The sequence below is a fragment of the Lissotriton helveticus genome, chromosome 4_1, assembly GCF_964261635.1.
Source record: "Lissotriton helveticus chromosome 4_1, aLisHel1.1, whole genome shotgun sequence".
Lineage (NCBI taxonomy): Eukaryota > Metazoa > Chordata > Amphibia > Caudata > Salamandridae > Lissotriton > Lissotriton helveticus.
The window spans coordinates 2042556864-2042576946 of NC_136063.1; the positions used below are offsets into that span (position 1 = coordinate 2042556864).

At 49.4% G+C, this 20083-nt stretch overlaps 1 protein-coding gene across 5 annotated transcripts in view; it reads left to right on the plus strand.

The window, feature by feature from the left end:
• The window catches only part of LOC144829498 (uncharacterized), a 458194-nt gene that overhangs the window by 60846 nt on the left and 377265 nt on the right, over window positions 1-20083 (plus strand). For 4 of the 5 annotated variants that reach the window (XR_013610683.1, XM_078688691.1, XM_078688694.1 and 1 more), the window contains exon 2: window positions 15606-15689. The exons of the other annotated variant lie outside the window; for it this stretch is intronic. Coding sequence is in view for 3 of the 4 variants with exons in the window: in XM_078688691.1 (XP_078544817.1) it covers window positions 15606-15689 (84 nt within the window). In the remaining variant the exon portion in view is untranslated. The remainder of the gene's footprint in view (window positions 1-15605; window positions 15690-20083) is intronic. 5 annotated transcript variants of the gene reach the window in all.

The window sequence follows — 20083 nt, forward strand, 5'->3', positions numbered from 1 at the left end:
GGCTTGACTCTATAAAGAATGCAGACAGATATTTACAAGAAAATATGCAAGGAAGCAATTGACACCATTTTTTTCTCTTAAATTATTCATATAATGGACGGGGCGTGGCTAGCAGCCGAACATGGCGGCCGCTTGAAGTGAGAGCTCCCGAGGGCATTGCAGCCTTTAATCTATCCGGCACACAAATCCGCTAACTAGCGCACCTGAAGCGGCGGCGTTCGGGTCCCGAACTTCAGCGGTGTCACCGGTCCAACGTTGGAACAGATCAGAGCACCGGAGCCCGAGTTACATCGACTGGCAAATTGGGGCCTGTAGCCAGAAGAGCAACACCGGCCTCTCGTGACACCCGAGCCCTGGCGGAAGCGCGGCCGAGCCGGCCGGAAGGAGTGAACACACCCGGACGCCAGCCGGGCGGTCCCAAGCTAGCCTAACACTCTTGCAAACACCATCCGCAGGCGCGCGGACTGCCGCCACCACCAAACGGGACTGCAGCGACACACAGGTTGGTGCCCTGGCCGCACGACACGGCGCCCTCATCCTGGTACAACTCCCCGCCCCCCCCCGCGAAGTCCTAGCGGGCCGGGAACGCCTCGGCGGCCACCAGCAGCCCCCGCGCACCTGGGAGGTAACAGCGGACACTGCTACCGCTGCATACTTACGGTCCAGAACGCCGGTACCCCGGGGGGACGACGCCGCTCCGGCCACCTGCGCGGGAGCACAGAGAAGGTCTGCATTTTACCGACCACAACTAACGACGCCAACGCAGAGGCAGTAACCCGGCGGCCTGTGAGGGGGGCGGCTGACAGAGCTCGGACCCCAAATCATCTGTGGTGGCCGTGCAGGGCGGAGCGACACTGCAAACGTAGGGAGAGGTCGCAGTAACCGCCCCAGCCCAGGAGAAAACCACCAGGGGCACCAACTCGGAACCGACAGGCACTTTCCCGACACCCACGCAAACGGCCACTGGGGCTCAGCGGTCAGCAGACAAGAACACTCAGTCCACCACCCACCCAACGACCTGCTGTTCCCGACTCTAACGGTTCACTCCGACGCACGGCGAAGCCTCGAACCTGGCAAATCTTAACACTATGGCGGGTAAAGGCCTCAGGAGTGGGTCTACGCAGGCCAAACTGGACAAATTCGCCTATGGCCACCAGAGTCAACAACAGACCACGGGGCGCCCATCTTCGGGACAAGCCCAGGATGCAGAGAAACCTACCAAAATAACGCTGGAGGATATCATGAAAACACTCTCGGAGGTGAAAACCACGGTGGGCGCCATCTCCTCGGAAGTCTCCCTGCTGCGAGCTGACTTTCACAAAATGGCGGAGAGGGTGTCGCAGGTGGAAGTGGTCACTAAGTCACTGGTGGAAGACACTTCAGAGCTCCAAGTGGCCATGGAAAGGATGCAGAAAGTGACCAAGCTCCTGCACGACAAGCTGGACGACCAGGAAGGGCGTTCACGACGCAACAACGTACGTATCCTTGGGCTTCCAGAAACGGAGGGGAAAGGGGCAATGGACCTTTATATAGAGGACCTTATCAAAAGCAAACTCCAACCCAAAGGTCTATCTCACTTCTTCTCAGTGGAGAGGGCGCATAGGGTGCCGGGAGGCCCTCCCAAGACGGGGGCAGCACCACGGCCAGTACTGGCCCGGCTCTTCAACTTCAGAGATAGAGACGCAATTTTACAGGCAGCAAGGAACTCACCGCCAGTACGGATTCAAAATGCAACCCTAGCCTTTTTCCCGGACTATACGGCGGAAGTGGCCAGACGACGCAAATCCTTCACGGAGGTTAAGAAAGCGCTACGTGACAGAGAACTGCCATACTCCATGATGTTCCCTGCTAAACTGCGGATAGTGGCGGAGGGAAAGACTTGGTTCTTCGACACACCAGAGGTAGCGCAGGAATGGCTGGAAGGCTGGAGACCTGCGGGGCAGAGACACCGCTCACAGCGTGACCGACCGCGACATCGTCCTGAGAGGTCGCCGCCCAGCCAGTCTTCCCAGCAGCCGCTGCAGAGAGGCGAAGAGGAAATAGAATCGGACCTTGAGAGAGACCCTTTGGACTCTGGGCAATCGGCTCCGGTATGACACTGTACTACATTGCCTTCGAGACTGTGTGGGCCGCGGATGCCGTGGCTCGGACAAAGCTGAGTAGGGTGGGCGCAGGCAGTGCCCGAAGGGGACTCACCAACCCCACGAGCAAGTAAGATGTATGGGGGAGGGCAAAAGCACTCTGCACAGTTGGGGAAGCGGGCGGGGAATTGTCCGTGGAGCAGGGTAGCAGGGAGGGGGGATGGGATCGAAGTTTTCGAGTTGAACTGTTTAATTTTGTTTGTAGTCATCGCTCACCACCTACAATGTGCTATTACCTCGACATCAGTATGTCTCCTCCACAGCACGACACACACCGGCGCATGGGCTCCGCCACAGCACACGTCGTGTGCAACATTCTCTCATCTCCTTAATGGCCAGGCCGCTTAATCGCACGCCCGCCGAGGGCTCCTCCACGGCCGGGAGGGTTCCCCCACTACGCATACTGACATGGAATGTCCGGGGCCTGGGGGACAAAATTAAGAGAGGCTTGGTCCTACAGGCCATAAAACGGCAAAACCCAGATATAATACTCCTACAGGAAACCCACCTCACAGGGTCCACCTGCAAGGCCCTAGACAGGAGAGGCTACACGATGGCTGTGCATGCCGACTTCACATCTGGCTCCAGGGGAACGGGCATACTGATGAGAAAGTCATCCCCCTTTATAGTAACACGCCGGGTGGAAGATGACCAGGGTCGCTTTGCCGCGATACATGGGCAGTGGGAGGGCAGGGCTCTAAATGTGGTATCAGTATATATTCCCCCAGCCCTACACTCTGTGGCCCTTCCGGCACTGGGCAAATTCCTTCTAGATCTCCCTGATGGCGCAACAATTGTTGGGGGGGACTTCAATGCAGTCATGGACCCGACAGTGGACACCTTTCCCTCTAGAACCCGGCCACGCGGTACGGCTCCACTGTCGGACTTTGCAGAAGCCCTGGGCCTCGTGGATCTCTGGCGACAACTGAACGCCGAGACCACTACATACACCTATTATTCAGCGGTACACAATAGCCTTTCTCGCATAGACTACTTCATGGCACTGGGACTGGGACTGGACATGGTGGACAGGGTGGACACACTACCCAGGGGTATCTCAGATCATTCTCCGATTGTCCTAACACTCGCCGCTGGGGGTACACGGAAGGCCCGAATTTACCCTATCTACCCCAACTTTCTGAAAATCCCCAAGATTAGAAAAAGGCTTCAACTGGTAACCACGCAGTACTTTGCTGAAAACACGGGCACAGTGGAATCACCCTCAACCCTATGGGAGGCGTACAAAACAGTCCTCAGGGGGGCGGCCATTGCAGCAATTACGGGACACAAACGAGACTCACGAAAGGTCCTCACAGACCTGGAGCTGGCGCTCGAATTGGCCAACCATGCACACATGTCGGACCCGTCCCCATCCACGACGCACACCCTCATGATTAGGCAACAACAACACCTGGCGCACCTCAAAACGACCGAAAAGGGTTATATCGCGAACACTAGACATAGAATTTACGACGTAGGCGACAAAGCGGGCCGTATGCTTGCGTGGCTGGACAGGAGAGGGACTGGGGCTAGAGGCATTCAGAAGCTCAACACAGAGGAGGGGCGAACACTGGTACACCCAGAAGAAATAGTTTGCGAACTAGCACGACACTATCGGGCAGTGTACACACCAGAACGGAGAGTCACTAGACAAATGGCGACGGCGACACTCACAGACCTTACCATCCCCAGCATTTCTCAGGAAGATAGGGACACCCTAGAACTGGACCCAACGGGAGAGGAAATCCAGCTGGCAATCCAGGCGTTGCAATCCGGGAAAGCTCTGGGCCCTAACGGGATACCGGTGGAATGGTACAAGTCCATGGCTCCAGACCTCAGTACCCCATTGCTGGCCATGTTCTTGGAAAGCAGGGACAAGCTAGAACTACCGCTAGATCAGCGCACGGCCACGATCGTGACGATACCCAAGCCAGGGAAACCCCCGACAGAATGCAACGCGTACCGCCCGATATCGTTACTGAACATCGAAGCCAAGATACTGGCTAAACTGCTGGCTACCCGATTGCTACCCCACCTCAGTACCCTGATCCACCCTGACCAGTCGGGCTTTATGCCCCACCGGAGCACTGCGATGAATCTTAGAAGGGTCCATGGAGTACTAGCCAGAGCGCACCTCCTTGCGGAGCAGGCGGTGATTCTCTCTCTCGACGCCAAAATGGCATTCGATCTGGTGGAGTGGGAGTATCTCTTCGTGGTACTGGAACGTATGGGGTTTGGGCCGAAATACATACAATGGATACGGCTACTTTATGCGAAACCCGTGGCACAGGTGGTGGCCAACGGCCACATATCACCAAGCTTCCCACTGAGCAGGGGGACTAGACAGGGCTGCCCCCTGTCCCCCCTACTCTTCGCACTGGTGCTTGAGCCTCTAGCCATCCAGATCAGAACCACGTCACTGTTCGCAGGCATCACGTGGGAGGAAGGATGGGAGGACAAAGTCTCGCTATATGCAGACGACATGCTTATCTACATGTCCGCACCTGATACAGGCATCCCAGCTCTGCTTGACCTTTGTGACGCGCATGGGCGCGCGTCGGGATACACTCTCAACTGGTCGAAATCCACAATATTCACGTTGAGGGGCCCGGCTCCGACATTGCAGGCGAACTGTCCATTGCTGACGACGTCGGCCTCTTTCAAATACTTAGGCATTGTCATAGCAGGTGGGGAAGCGGAGTTTTTTGTCAACAACCTGAAGCCACCCATAGATCGCCTGCGAGCCGATGTTAAATATTGGGCAACCCTGCCCCTGACCCTTCTGGGCAGAGCGGCTCTCTACAAGATGATGGCCCTCCCACGACTCCTCTATGTCCTCGAAAATACTCCGTATTTGGTACCGCCGCGATACTTTAAACAGATCGTGGCGCTGGTCACGGTCCTGCTATGGAATGCTGGCCCGGCGCGTATAGCATACGACAAACTAGTGAAAAGCTGGTACGAAGGGGGCATAGCGCTCCCCAACATCCAGCTATATTACTGGGCGGCCCAGCTCAAAATTGTGAACTACTGGATCCACGCCCCAAGAAACGACCCGGCCTATCGGGCGGACTGGTCCCAACTTGGGACGGAGGGTATGCTGTCTGTACTTTATAACAAATCACAACTAAAAACACTGGTTGGCCCGACCAAACATACGGCGACATTGTGGCACGTGGCACAGGCCCGTCTGGGTTGGACAGGTCGGATGACTAAAATGACGCCCTTATGGGACACAAAGGCATTGGGAAACCTGAGAGGCTGTAAAGGGTTTGAGCGATGGGACTCCATAGGCATATCTACAGTGGGAGACCTGTGGGATACTGACTCAGTGCTACCATTCACGCACCTACAACACCAATACAGTCTAGGACCCACAGAGACGTTTAGATATGTCCAAATTAGACACGCATTACTGCAAGCAATCCCTGCAGGCACCACCCTGCCGGATTCCTCCCCGCTGGAGGATAGGCTGCTGACAGAATACATGCTCCAGAGCGCCACCTCCCTTACCTATAAAAAACTGCTAAACAATCTCCAAGACCCGACACTAAAACTTAAAGAAAAATGGGAAGGGGAGCTAGGTGGAACTGACGAATTCGAATGGAATGAAGCGCTGGCCTCCCCGAAGGAGGTTGGGATCTCGAGTAAACTCAGGCTAGTACAACTTAAAATCCTACACCGCGTCTACTACACCAGGCCGCTGCTGCACAAAATTGGGAGGGCACAACACCCCTTTTGCTTGAGAGGCTGCGGGGAGGAAGGGACACTGATACACACACTATGGGAATGCCCGCACATTTGTGAGTTCTGGAGGCAGGTACTCCGCTCACTCTCCCAGGCCCTTAAACTGTCCATATTGCCGGAACCACGTAAATGCCTTCTGAACATCTGGGACCCCAATGATCTGGGCAGGTACGAACTGATTTGGGCTTCGTTGGCTATGACAGTGGCTAAACGGGACATAGCGCAGAAGTGGGGGGCGCCGGAAGTACCCACCGCTAGTAGGTGGGCCAAAAACATGGACATTCTCATGGTGACAGAAAGAGCTGTATACGTGCTCCGAGCGGCGCCCCGGAAATGGAACAAAGTCTGGGCGGCATGGAACAAGTACAGAGGGGACATCTGTGAACCCTTGCCGGAAGGGGAAGACTCAGATTCGGAGGGGGAGGAGGAGTAACCGAACGGTCACGGGATGCTGCCTCGTGCACAGGACAATGCTACTATAGCGGCGCTGGCCCGGCCACGTGCCACGGTGCGTGGAGAGGCACTGACTACTGTACCACGTGGGTGGGTGAACAAGGTTGCGATGACACATGTTTCAGGGGGGTAAGTTGGGAAGTTTGTTCACACTGTTCAATGAAAAAAGACTTCGCCATCACTGACACTGGAGGGAGGGAGGGGTTATCAGGGAACTCAATCCTGCACGGTGCAACTCACAAATGATGTATGTAATGTACCTGAGCAATACAGGCACCGCAGTTCATGTTACGAAAAATCGCTCGTCACTTTTAGAAATGTTAACTTGAAATGCTATATGGGGATCGCCCACTGGAATGTATGTAACTGATGAACCACTATTCCTTCCTTCAATACAGTTTTTAAAAAAAAAAAAAAAAAAAAAACTACCATAGAGCCATTTGCAGGACGCGGGCAGCCTACAATGCTAATGAGATTAGGCTCAGCCCGAATCCTTCAAAATGCATTTTAAAATTTTTAAAAGACCTTAGTGCTAGGAGATCCTCGGCACCTGTAGCCATCTCTGAATTACACTGTGAAGAATTGGCTTCCTTCTTCGTGGAGAAAGTACGGGTAATTTATAGGTCCTTCTCATCCATATCAACATCCTGTAAGTCTATTTCTTCTAGTCCTGAGCCGACCACCAGACTCATGGCGATCCCTGAAATCTCCTATAAAGAGCTCAACAGACTGTGTGGAAAAATTAAGTCTGGCTCTCCTGCCGACCCCCTAAAACCCGCCCAATTTAGGGAGGCGTCCACGCTCTTGTTGACTCCCCTCCGTCAGACAATCAATTCTTACTTTCTGTCGGCTGTGATACCAGCGAAGTGGAAACAGGCGTAGGTATCCCCTATTATCAAAAAGCCAACGCTGGATCCCATCAAACCTGATAATTTCAGGCCAATTTCCCTTCTCCCTTGGGTGGCTAAGGTAGCGGAGTCACACGTTAATAATACTCTTACCGGATTTCTGCGCTCCAATAACACTCTGGATGCCTCTCAACATGGTTTCCGCTCTGGCCACAGCACAGAGACAGCGCTCCTAGCCATTACCGAACACCTGCGGACCATTCTCGACTCTGGTCAAACGGCGGCACTGATACTGCTGGATATGAGTGCCGCCTTTGACACGGTCTCGCATGGCGTTCTACTACACCGTCTGGAAGAAGCGGGTGTCACGGGCTTGGCCTTGGAGTGGTTCAGATCTTTTCTAACTGGACGATCCTTTCAGGTTTCCACTCCCCTGTTTCTATCCCAGGAACGACCTATTGAGCAGGGGGTCCCTCAGGGGTCGGCGCTCAGCCCCACTCTGTTCAATCTCTATGTTCAGCCACTGGCTGCGGTCGCCAAGCAATGGGAATTTCAATGGTCTCATATGTGGACGACACGCAGCTAGTGGTTGCCCTGGCGGATGATTCTACTCTGAGCGCCTGCAGATTTAAGAATGGTCTGAAGGCCATGGCAAACTGGTTGACCGCTAATTACTTGCAGTTAAATGCGAGTAAGACAGAAGTCTTGCTAGTGGGTAAAATCGCCGATCTCTGGGGTGAACAGTGGTGGCCGAATACATTAGGTAAAATCCCGGATCCCAAGACAGAAGTTAAAAATCTCGGGGTATGGATAGACTCCTCCCTCAGTTTCTGCACCCACACCAAAAAAACGGCAGCCACGTGTTTTGGGCTCCTACGGGGTCTCAGGCCTATTTTGAAATTTTTTGACCCTCCTACCCGCCAGCTAATAGTGCAATCGACTATCCTCTCTCGCCTGTATTATGCTAGCTCCTTGCTGCTAGGGGCTAACCAAGCTGAGATCAGGAGGATGCAGCTTATTCAAAATGCGGCAGCGAGAACTTTAGTAGGACTCCCTCGCTTCCATCCTATTGCTGATACTATTAGCAAACTTCATTGGCTCCCTGTGGCAGAGCGTATCCAATTTAATGTTCTTTGTCTTTCTTTTAAGATCCTAAAGCTCGCCACTCCACCGATGCTCGGTACGCTATTGACCCTGTATGTTCCTCTGTGAGAACTGCGCTCCTTGGGGCAGCACTTGGTAGCAGTTCCACGGATGAAACGCTCCCTACGGGAGGTCGCCAATCCGCTATCTTGCTGCTAAACTATGGAACGCTTTGCCAATCCAGATCCGTGGCTTAGACGATCTGTTGACCTTCAGAAAGGCCATTAAGACCTATCTTTTTCCTGCAAAGTAAGTGCTAAACAGTTGTTATGTTGAGTTTTGTTGTGCTTCCTGTTTGGGGCAGTCTGCCCTTCTTGTTAGTGACAGCGCAGTAACGCCCCTCGGCTGGGGCAGCTGAGCGCTATATAAAACCATATAACATAACATAATGCACTCCGTTCAAGAAGGGGGCCATACTCCCAGTTTCCATATAGTTGTAACCAAGAGGTAATGTAACCAGATTTTGAAAAAACAAATACTGAAACATTCCACAAACTTATAAATAGGACTAAAGGTTTCATAGACCAAGGGCAACATAATGAATTAATTGACAGCAAACACCCAAACATGGAAAAGAAGACAAGAAGGCACTAACAATAATTAAAAGCTACTTTCCACACAGGATCATATGAGTTGAATAAGTTGCTTTATGATAAGGTTTGCTATCTAATCCTCAGCACAAGAAAATATGCCTCCCACTATTTATAGTAAATCCTCTCTGAGGTCCGGGACATTTCATAAACCTGGACATCAGGTTACCCTACCTATGGAATCTATTGTTGGAGGAGCTTGATGCCATAGACATATTTGAGTATTGCCCCTAACATGTGTTTAGATGAAGTTTGGGAAGAGCGGTACCACAGAAGAGATGGGACTCTGTGGGCTCCACGAACTATAAAAGCAAATGTGTGGTTGATGTATGGCATTTTATTAACATCTGTATATAACGAGGACACGATATTCTGATCTGGTCTATGTGTAGAGATGTACAAATTATCCACTGAGCCTGAGGGAGGGAGGGAGCGAAGGGGAAGTTCTTGGTTTTCTTTTGGTTTACTAAAAAATGAATGTAACGATACACACTGATGCAGTACTATATCGACAAGATGTACGACACACGTATGTCACATTGGGATCAATGTTGGAAACGAGGATTCATTATCTGGCCTGTATTGCTTTGTGAAATGTGACATGTTCTAATAAGATCAGAATATATGTGGTGCTCTACCCCATGATGTACTTAATTAAACATTCTAATAAAACTATGTTGAAAAAAAAAATTATTCATATAATCACATATGCCTAAATTCCACAACCATGATGTTTTACAAATGCTGATACCAATGCACATACATTCGGTTTGTTACTTTGCATGTTAAACATTTCCCTATAAACATAAAAGAAAGCAGCGAAATTAACAGTGCTCAAAATAACTGAAAAAGTGCACACAAAACCAACTAGCTTCCATATGCTATGATTAAACCCAAGTGAGATGTCAACACCAATGCACATAGCATAACTCCACTTACAAAGACTATGTTAATTGTCAACATCCACGTAATACCGCTCCTGCTAAAAAAATGTGTTGATACTAAGTCACTGTGCCGCTTCTGAAAATCGTAAGAGTCATCCTACTTACACACCCATGACGAAAACTGACCTTGTATAATGCTGCCGTGAAAACAGAAATGACAATCTCCTGCTGGATACCGAAACCTGCAAGAACCACGAGAGAGAATTAATCTCCCGCTTTAATACCAAAACCTGCATTGTAAACCCCATCCTCAATAACGGTCCTCACCTCTTACAAACACAGTGGATCCTAAAGGAATTAATGACAAAGTAGACTTAGGATGCTTTCTGTGCCTGCACCAATAGGGAAAGCGCATTCCCATCCCCCAAAAAAGCTCCAATGGTCACCACACCTACATCCGTCCAGGGTCCACGTATCCTTTGTGTCAGCTTACCGCATGCCAACGGTATTCCTACCAATGGAATGTTAGCGGCGTATCTACCGCCTTTAGAAGTTTATCGCAACGCCCTCCCCATCACTTCAGCACCGTCCTGAGAAGGCCCGGCAGCGCCTGGTGTGTTCTACTGTGGGGCAATAGTAAAGAATAGAGCATTCCCCGTTTGACGTGCCTGGAACTTTAATCAATTTCCTGTGAGTTCCATCCTGCTGTCCAATAGGACAGCCACTGTGTTTGACAGGCATAGTAATAAGCCCTGAAGTCTGGCGCTTCCAGTTCGTCTTCCCGTATATTGATTAGTAGTTTCCTAAGACTTATTTGGCGTCCGCCCATCCCCCATATTACAACGGTCAGGATAGTGTCTAGTGTATTAAAAATTGTTGCGGGTATTAACAATGGCAGGTTTGTGAAATAATACACAAGACGGGGAAGTACCACCATCTTAGATAAAGCCACACAGCCTATAGCTGATATTGGTAACGTGGTCCAGAAAGCTACCTGCAAATGTATGCCCCGACTAGCCTTACCCAGGTTGCCCTCCAACATGTCTGCCTGCAAACGATACACAGTAATGCCCAGGTATTTAAAGGTATGTGGGGCCACTGGCAGTTGGAGCTCTCCGAAAGTAATACAGACCGGGTCTGTTTGGTCGTGAAAGAAAAAAGGCATTGGACTTCCATTCATTGACGGATAAGCCTGAAATCATTTCAAACTCAGCAAAGATGCGGGGAAGCGTGCCCAGTCACTCCAACAGGTCCATCACATATAAGATAAGATCATCTGCATATGCCAATACCAGATGTGTTAAGGTGCCTACAGGGATCCCACACCGTGCGGCCTCTCGCCGTATACGGAGTGCCTGTGGCTCCAATGCTAAAACAAATAACATCGGGGACAGGGGGCAGCCTTGTCGCGTAACCCTGTGGATGCCATATTCCCTGGAGATAAGCTTCCCGGTTCGGACTCTTGCCATGGGCGCCGCATATAGTAGCTTTACCCATTTCATGTATTTGGGGGGTAAACCAAAGCGTGCAATGGCCATGAACATATATTCCCACGACAACGTATCAAATGCTTGTCTCATGTCTAGGGATATGCAGCCCACGTTTAGATATTGTGTGAGATCAGTAGACATGATCTTGTGTAGTCTGCGTAGGTTTAATGAGGTGCTCCTAGCTGGTATAAACCCACATACATCCATATGAATCAACTTGTGGAGGTATGGCAGAATTCTGTTAGTCAATACCTTGCTTAAAATGTTGTATTCCGTACATATCAGGGACAGGGGGCGATAGCCTGACATGTCTGCCGGATCCCTACCTGGCTTGGGCAATGACACAACTAGCGCCTGGGAGGGTGGTGCAAGGAAGGCGCTCCACCTCGAGTGATTTCTTATATAACCCCTCCAGGCGCTGTATTAATATATCAGAGTATGTGTCAAAGAATTCCACCTGTGGTCTATCCGGGCCCGGCGTTTTATTGCGTGAGAGTCCGCCTATGGCTGCTTTTATCTCTGCCCTGGTAATAGGCGCCTCCAGGTCCTTCTGCATGCCTGTCGGGGGTTGTGGATACGGTAGGGCCGTGAGAAAGTCTTCAATGGAAGATTTCTCCAAGAAGTGTGGTGGCCTGTACAGCCCTTCATAGTAGTCACTGAAGGCATCACTGATCTGACACTGTGTGATCGCAGTCTCACCCCAGGTAGTGGGGGATCATTTCTAATCAGTTTAGCTAAGAGGGTACCTGACTTATCGGCATCCGAATGGTGCGTTTGCGTGTTAGATCTATAATCTATCAGTCTCAGCGTTTCGAGCAGTTCTGCATGTTGGATGCGTGTCTCGTGTAGCTCTGCCTGTTTCATGGGGTCACATGCTGCCTCCTGTTCTAGTCTGGACATATCCGTCTCTTTGTCTTGCAGTTTTCTATAAACCTCCTGTCTAGCTCCCACTGTGGTGCTAATTGCTGCACCCGTAACGACCGCCTTCACAGCACCCCACTCAACCAGTATTGTGGAGGCAGTGTTGTGATTTTCTGTAAAGTAGTTTTGCAGTGTTGTGGAGTGCGGGCTGTGAAACGCCGAGTCCTCCAATGTTTGAGACAATAACCCCCATGTGGGGACTTGGGTGGGTATTCTGTTCCAACTAAAAACATCTCCAGTTACTGGGGTGTTATTTAAGGTTGGAGTCGATCTGTCCAGTTCTACATTGGACACACAATTAAAGTCTCCAAAATCTGACATGTCAACAAAGGGAGGGATGGACAGGGCTTAATGAAGGTCCAACGTACATGCCCTAAGTTAAGCCAAGAGACAGAAGGGTACGGAGTTCCTTATTAGTGGGATATTAGCCACCTTGTCTATACTCTAGGTAGTGAGGAGGTGGGGAATACCTCCTGTCGGAACTAGGGCCCTCACACACCCAGCAAGCTAGATGTCATGCTTCATCATTTGGGTCTGCTCCTCGCCGGGCTGGCGCTGCAATGCTTGACGGCACCCATAAAGGTGCTCTTTATCAGAATCTTTTGGTGAAGAAGAGGATGAGATGGTTTAATGCTAGAAGAGGGATGAGAGTGATGAAATTGAGGGTAGGTAATTGGGTGAGAATTAGTAAGTCGGGTGTGGAGCGGATTATTAATCCACTGATGCAGGGTCACCACTTTGTCCACTTTTTAGTGTGTGCACAGATGAATGTCACGTGATGCACACAATTAGCCACCCACGCTAATTTATGTGTATATGGTCCTGAATGATTTTATTCAAGTGACCGTGCCTACTACTCCTGTACCCTCTTGGGACACTGGGCAGAAACATGCTGACCCTCTTCACTACGGTGAGGGGATAATAAATTCCCCAACTCAACGTTCACCTTTTTAATACCATCCAGCGCCCTACTCAATTAAAAACTTAATTTCGCAACTGTAATGGTTTTTAAAATCCACTCACTTCTCACAGGCCTCCACTTAGTTTAGAAGTGCATCCCTGTCGTCAGGTGAATGCCCGCCCTCTAACAAACCAAGTTTTTAGAGGGCGAGGACTGCCGATGATGAAGCATGACACCAGGTGGTGTGTTAGGTCAGTCCTTCACTTTTTGTGAGATGTCCACACTCACAATCTAATCTTTGAGCACTTTTTGGTCACTTTACTGGGAGCGGCCCCATTTGTGTTGAACATTTTGTGTTGGAGGCTGGCCTTCTCCTAGCGCTCTGTGCCTCTAGTTCCCTCCTCCAGTCAACCCCTGGGGTTTGTGTGGATTCATCAGGGTGCACTATATCACCGGTATGGGCATATCTGCATGAGCCGATATGCCCCTACAATATTTAAATCTATTCTTACATATTGTAAGTGCAAGGGAAGCCATAGACAGTTAATGGGCTGGAAACTTGACAACTTGAGTTCCACAGCACCAAGATGGCTTTTCTGAAGCCAGGAGTGTTGAGTACCAAACGACTCCTCTTAATAAATCCACACTGATGCCAGTGTTGCAAACCTACCAACTCTGTTGTGGTCTCTGACTGGCTTTAGGCAGTTTGCCACCACCAGACGTGTTTCTGGACCCCTGGGTTGAGAGCCTCTGCTCTCTGTGGTCAGAAACCAAGCACAACATGGGTAGAGGTGTTACACCTTCTCCCCCAGGATGGGCCTGGGCTCGAGAGGGAAGCTTCAAAGGCCTGCAGCAGATGGCAGCCCCCAGTTCAAACGCCCAATTTTGGGCGGGAAAACTGACAGGAAAATGTGGTAAGAATAGAAGGTGTGCCCCCTTCGCCAACTCACCTCTTCGAGTGCCTGAGCATGCAACCACATTGTGCTAGACTGGAGCGAAAGGACAGTTTTCATTACCCTACTTGATTTATGGAGCTGGCTTGGATTATGTTTAAGAATGTCTGTATAGCAAACACCCAAAAGGTGAAGGGAGGAATGCTTTATCAGCCCAAGTGGTACTAGGTTGCTTGTGTTCTGTTTCGGTGAGAACCGTACCTGCCTGGCAGTTTGAGCTGAACTGTTCCCATGAGAAGCAGGATCAAGTTGGATTTGCCTATGGCTGGGTCTGAACTGAGGTGGCATGGTAAGCAAAAGAACAATGGGTTTGAATTCTACCCTGAGTGAATGCGTAAGCAAATATTCTGTTTGGAGATAAGACCTAACAATGAAGGTGTTGAACATTGACCAAAATGTCGATCAGGGGTCTTCCTAGATCTCATACGATATGAGCATAAACTCAGACACAAGAACCAAATTTACCCTATTAATCCAAAACATATCAACAGGTACCTCACTACTCTATTATGATGTATTATTAATGTTGCGTCTATCAATACCCCACTTGGGCCTCCAGTCTCCCCAACGTGGTGTACAGATGTACCAATTAAACTGCCGGTTATGGGCTCAGAGTATATTCTGGTACTAACATAAATGCCTGTAAACAGTCGTCAAATTTTGACAATATATATGCCGGATCACACAAATTGCTTTGGAAAAGTCTCCCTATCGTTCCAAATAGGTCTGTGGCATGACATTCCAACAAAGAAACCCTGTACCTGCATTATCAGAATATATCCATCAAGTAGCGAACATAAAGCATTTTCAAAACATGATGTCTAATGTTATACAGTCTACCCATATTAAGCATGTCAATAGACTGACCAGCGGATAAACACATAACGTTGTTTAAAGATCTAACGTTGAGTCAATCTCTGGCTTGTAGCTCCAACAATAGATGACCGTAGCTGCATGGTCAAAGTGTATCAATAAGATAGTGCATGCAAAAACCCACTAGAAAAAAACGTGGCTAGTATAGTACAGCCCCCACATGTTGAGCATGTAAGATACTAACCCACAGGAAATCTCAATGTAATGTAGAGATCCCTCACAGAATAAGGTTTGACGAGCACTGTGTCCTGTAAACACCTGGTGGGAATGTATATCCCAAACCTGCGTTCACCTCACCAATAAAATGAGAGAAACAAGTAAAAAGACATGTATTTGGTTTTATAAGATGACGCTATCTCACAAAATAGTATCTGCTCACCCTTTATACACTCTTTCCTATGACGCTTGCTTTGGGTATTTGGTTATATTGGGTAGTGTTCAACTTGTGGACATCTACAAATGGGGTATTTATTTGTACATATATTGTATAACGGACTTCCTGTGATTACTGCATTGGTTACTGCCTATCGTTACACTAGGGACTAAATTCTGTGTGTCTCTGCAAATGTGCATGTCACAGAAAGAATGTAGCTGTTGTCAGTTGTCCATGAATGTGACAAGACAAGCTTCATTGCTTCTTTGTACTTGATCTTCCTTTTAGAAATCACGAAGCAGCTGTAACCATGAGCATGATGGCCCTCCCATAGTGAGGACACAGCAGTCCACGAAGTGGACACTTACGATGGTGAGTCGTGTACCTGCATGTGAACCTGCATTCTTCTTTTCCTTCCATAGGTTAACATTGCCAAGCCTGAAAATTACATCAAGTTTTCACTTTTTAAAGTGTAAAGTATTTTTCCCGATAAAGGCACTCACATATTTGCGAACATCTTGGTCTTAAAAGAAATCTTTTTTTTGGTGGTCCTTATTACCTCTTATAAGCCAGCACCCGTCTGATCACCACTGACCTAGGTGCCTGTATCGGGGGGGGGGGTTTGGTGATCCAACCAGCACCATACATCACAAGCTGACCAAGAGGTTTAATCATTGGACTTCTTGATCTTCCATTAGGGTCCAATAAATTATAAACTAACCCAAGTTCAGCCTTCCTTTTATTCAGATTCACCGTTTCGTCCAGATCCATAAAGTATCTCACAGAGTTCCACCACTCCCTCCAAATAGGAGCTGTTACCTGACTCCACCTCTTACATATCTCCCTCCTTGCCCAGAGTAATAAATAAAGTATTAGCTACTTTTGATGCTTTGGAGAACCCCTCCAGTCCAGATCCTGACTGTATACCAAAAACGAATAGAGTCTTACCTTTACTTCCACACCCAAGATGTCGGACATTGTCTTTTTTAGGTCGAGCGACCTAGCTCAATGCGCATGCGCATTGAGCGGGAGCTCAATATATAGGGGCTTATCGAGAGTTTACCTAACTGGCGATTCCACTGGCGATTTGTTGCAGTGCATGTGAAAGCGCGTGCACAATGCCACCAGCCGCCTGCCTGCCTGCCTCGCATTACCACATCAAAGGCGTCTCAGGCCCCTGCTGCTTCACACCCTTATGCCGCTCTCCCCGCTCCGCCCCCTCCCCTGCCCGCCGTGTCGCATTTCTCCTCGTACTTTCACTTTGACGGCCGCAGGCCGTCTCTCGTGTTTCTCCTCCCCCCTCCCTCTGCCTCGCCATCTCTTCCCTCCGTCTTGTTTGTTGCAGTCTGTCTTCCTTTTCTCTCCCTATCCCTCTTACTTCACCTCTCTCTCTCCCCTTCCCTCTGCCTCGCCATCTCTTCTTTCCCTCTCGATTCCCCGTGTTTCCTCCTTTCCCCCGCCTCACTCTCTTCACTATATGTCTCACTCCTTTCTTTCTCCCCTTTATATATTTTTTCCGTTCTCTACTTCTCTCTGTCCCTTACCTCTGAGTTATCCGCTCTCCCCTTTCTCCTACCGCACACCCCTTCCCTCCCTCCACTCGTCTGTTCTCTCCCTGCCCCCTTGTTCAGTATAAGGTTCCTGACATATAATGGATGAAAATTGTATTGCATACCGGTAGTGCTGAAGAGAAATTCGTGAAATATTCCAACACCCCCGGGTGTAGGCACAGTGCCTAGAAGCGGTATTTCTGTACGTTACAGCAAATCATGTATGCATCTATAGTAAATAAAAGCGAATATAGTAAAATGTATCGTGGCTTCTTTAGGAGCTCAGTGGGCATAAACCTTTAAGCCCTTCCAACGATGGGCGCAGCTACAAATATATTTATATATACATATAATGTTAGCGTGTTATACAGCGCGAACTCGACCCCTATGTATTGGAGCGCTTTACGTGAGCACCAGGTACATTACAAAAAAGACATGTTGCTTCTTTTGCAGACACGGGGCGATTAAGTGATTTACACAGAATCACAGGATGTTGAGCCGACGCCAGCCTCGAACCTGGCTCCGCAGTTCCAAGGTCAGCAGCTCTGGTCGTTATTCCTCATCCTCTCCTCTAATGCAGCGGGTATAGTAGGCCCGGGGCCCCTGGGACCCATTGCACCCCAAATGAGTAGCTGTTTTACTTCCGGGTCAGGGGATGGGTGTATAATGTAGGGCCCGTGGTGCCCTGGTTCAGCAGTCTCCAATCCTGCGTGATTTCTCTGCGTAGCTTATGGATACAAATCATATAACTTGTGTAAGTGGCACTCGTATGATGTCAATGCTATAAGTGTCAAGAACACTTTATCATTTCTGATTGTGACACCACCCGCCACTATGTACCCAGATTTGACCATACAGGTTTCCTTGCTGGATAAACATCAACCACTACCTGCAGGATACAACAGAATGTCGTTTTCCTGCACGGTACATTTTTCTGTGACATTCTATTTCGAGCGAACGCTCAGGTGACGGGCAGCCGGATCGCCCTGTTCAGGGAGAGGGTTTCTGCGCGCCTGGCTTCAGGCAGGAGCACTCGCGCTTTCATATTTAATTCTGGTCGGCCGAGTTATCGCTTCCCATTTCCGGTATTCAGTAAACAGGGCCGGTGTATTGGTATGCAGAACCGCCGCTTTCCACCTAATCTGTGGCAAACAGTTTCTCTACCCCCTTTCCTGCCGCTCGTGATCTGCTTTTTTTAATGGCCTGTTAACCCCATTTCACACCTGTGAATGGGGTTTAAATGGCATGTCCCGTAACAAAAGAGGGGGGAGATGGGAAGGCATTGTACCGAACAAGGTGTCAGTACCTCCCCTTTTTCTCACGGCCGCCAGGCCGTGTTATTTTTTCAGCCTCCCCTTTTTCATTTCTCTCGCCTAGCTTCGCCCATTTCTCCCAATCACTCTCTTCTCTCACTCTCATACCTCGATGTCAGTCAGCTACACACACCACCGCCACAGTGCCCGAACCTCCAATGCTCGTCGCATTTCTCCTCCCCCCCCCTCCCCAGCCGCCAGCACCTCCCCTCTCTCTCACGGCCGCCAGGCCGTGTTATTTTTTCTGCCTCCCCTTTTTCATTCATTTCTCTCTCCTAGCTTCGCCCATTTCTCCCAATCACTCTCTTCTCTCACTCTCATACCTCGCTGTCAGTCTCTACTTTCCCGCTCCATTCCTCTCTAAATGTAGACCGAGACCCTCACACACACACACACACACACACACACACCACCGCCACAGTGCCCGAACCTCCAATGCTCGCAGCCTCCATGGTCCAAACACACCAAGCAAATCTAGAGGGAGGTTTTAGTTTGAATGACTAAGTGCTGTGGCAGCACCCTCTCTTCAGTGTTGCATTCCAAATGCTATAGGTGTCACATTCGCGAAAGTTATAACTATTGGCATTGTAAATGACAAAGCTATCAATTTAGCTGTTTTAAAAACCAACAAATAAATAAAATATTTGTCATTTACAAGACCAATAGCTCCAACTTTTCTAATGCGAGACCTATTGCATTTCCAATGCTTGTTTTTAAATCATATTTTTATTGATTTTATCCCACATATCAACAAACATAGTTTCCGTTTTTCCAACCCACCTCTTTTCTCAGCGGCATAGTCCCGTTTAACAGGTGGTGGTGGCTTGTTTGCTTCTCAGTCCAGCAATATCTTCCTGTAGTCTATAATACTTCCCAAGTTAGTTATTGCTTGCATCACGTTATATGCCTTCTGCTCTCTGTTGAGCTATTGTAATAACGGGTATGCATTACTGGCTCATCAAACCACTAAAACAATAACCGAATACCTGCCCCCCTCCTACCCCACCCACCACTACCAGTGTGTCCATATCATCCGTCGATAATCTAATTAGTGCAACAACCTGCTTAGTGGCCTTGAGGATGTCCCCTTTATCATGATACTTCCCAATCTCTATTACCTCTATAGGTATACCCATGCATCATGCCTGTGTACAGGGGCATACTTCAAGTCGAGCCTGCTGGTGCACTCGCAACTGAGTTGGCATCAGACTCTCCCTCCTGTGTCTGCAGGGACAGAACTAAGACCTCCCATGGCTTTGCGGACTCCAGCGCCTTATCATTAGCCATCCGTTTGGCCTGCTGGAGTCGGACCATACTTTCAATTGTCGCCCCTTTTGTTGATTCGACCTTCCATCTCCTAAAGCTAGCCCCCCCCCCTCGCCTTCCAGTGTGCTGTAATGTCCCTCTTTGCCAGTAGCAACCCCAGGTCCAGAAACGTACTAGTCACCTTTGTCTTGGGGGTGTGTGGGAACCAATGCAACAAGCAGGCACACATGTCCGGCTCAATGCTGCGCTCCGTGATGTCAGAAAGCAGACCTACTACCTCCTCCCAGAAGGTACCGAGCCTAGGACAGTCCCACATCATATGACGGAACTCCGCATCCCCTAGTGTACACCGCAGGCATTGGGCCGTATCTATTCTAAAATATCTTTGCCGGAGTCAGATATGCCCTGTGTAGTATAAAATTGTTTACCAACTGAAACTTGGCATTCCTAGTACTTTTCCAGGCCCTCCTCACTAATTGAGCCCATGTTGTCTCAGGGATCTCCCTGCAATATCCCCTTCCCACTTCCGTTGCAAGTCCCCCAGTGGTTCTATGCCCTCCTCCACCATACGTCGGTATAAGCACATAACTGCCTTGAATGTCCCTGCTGCCATCACTACATACTGGCAGACCATTGT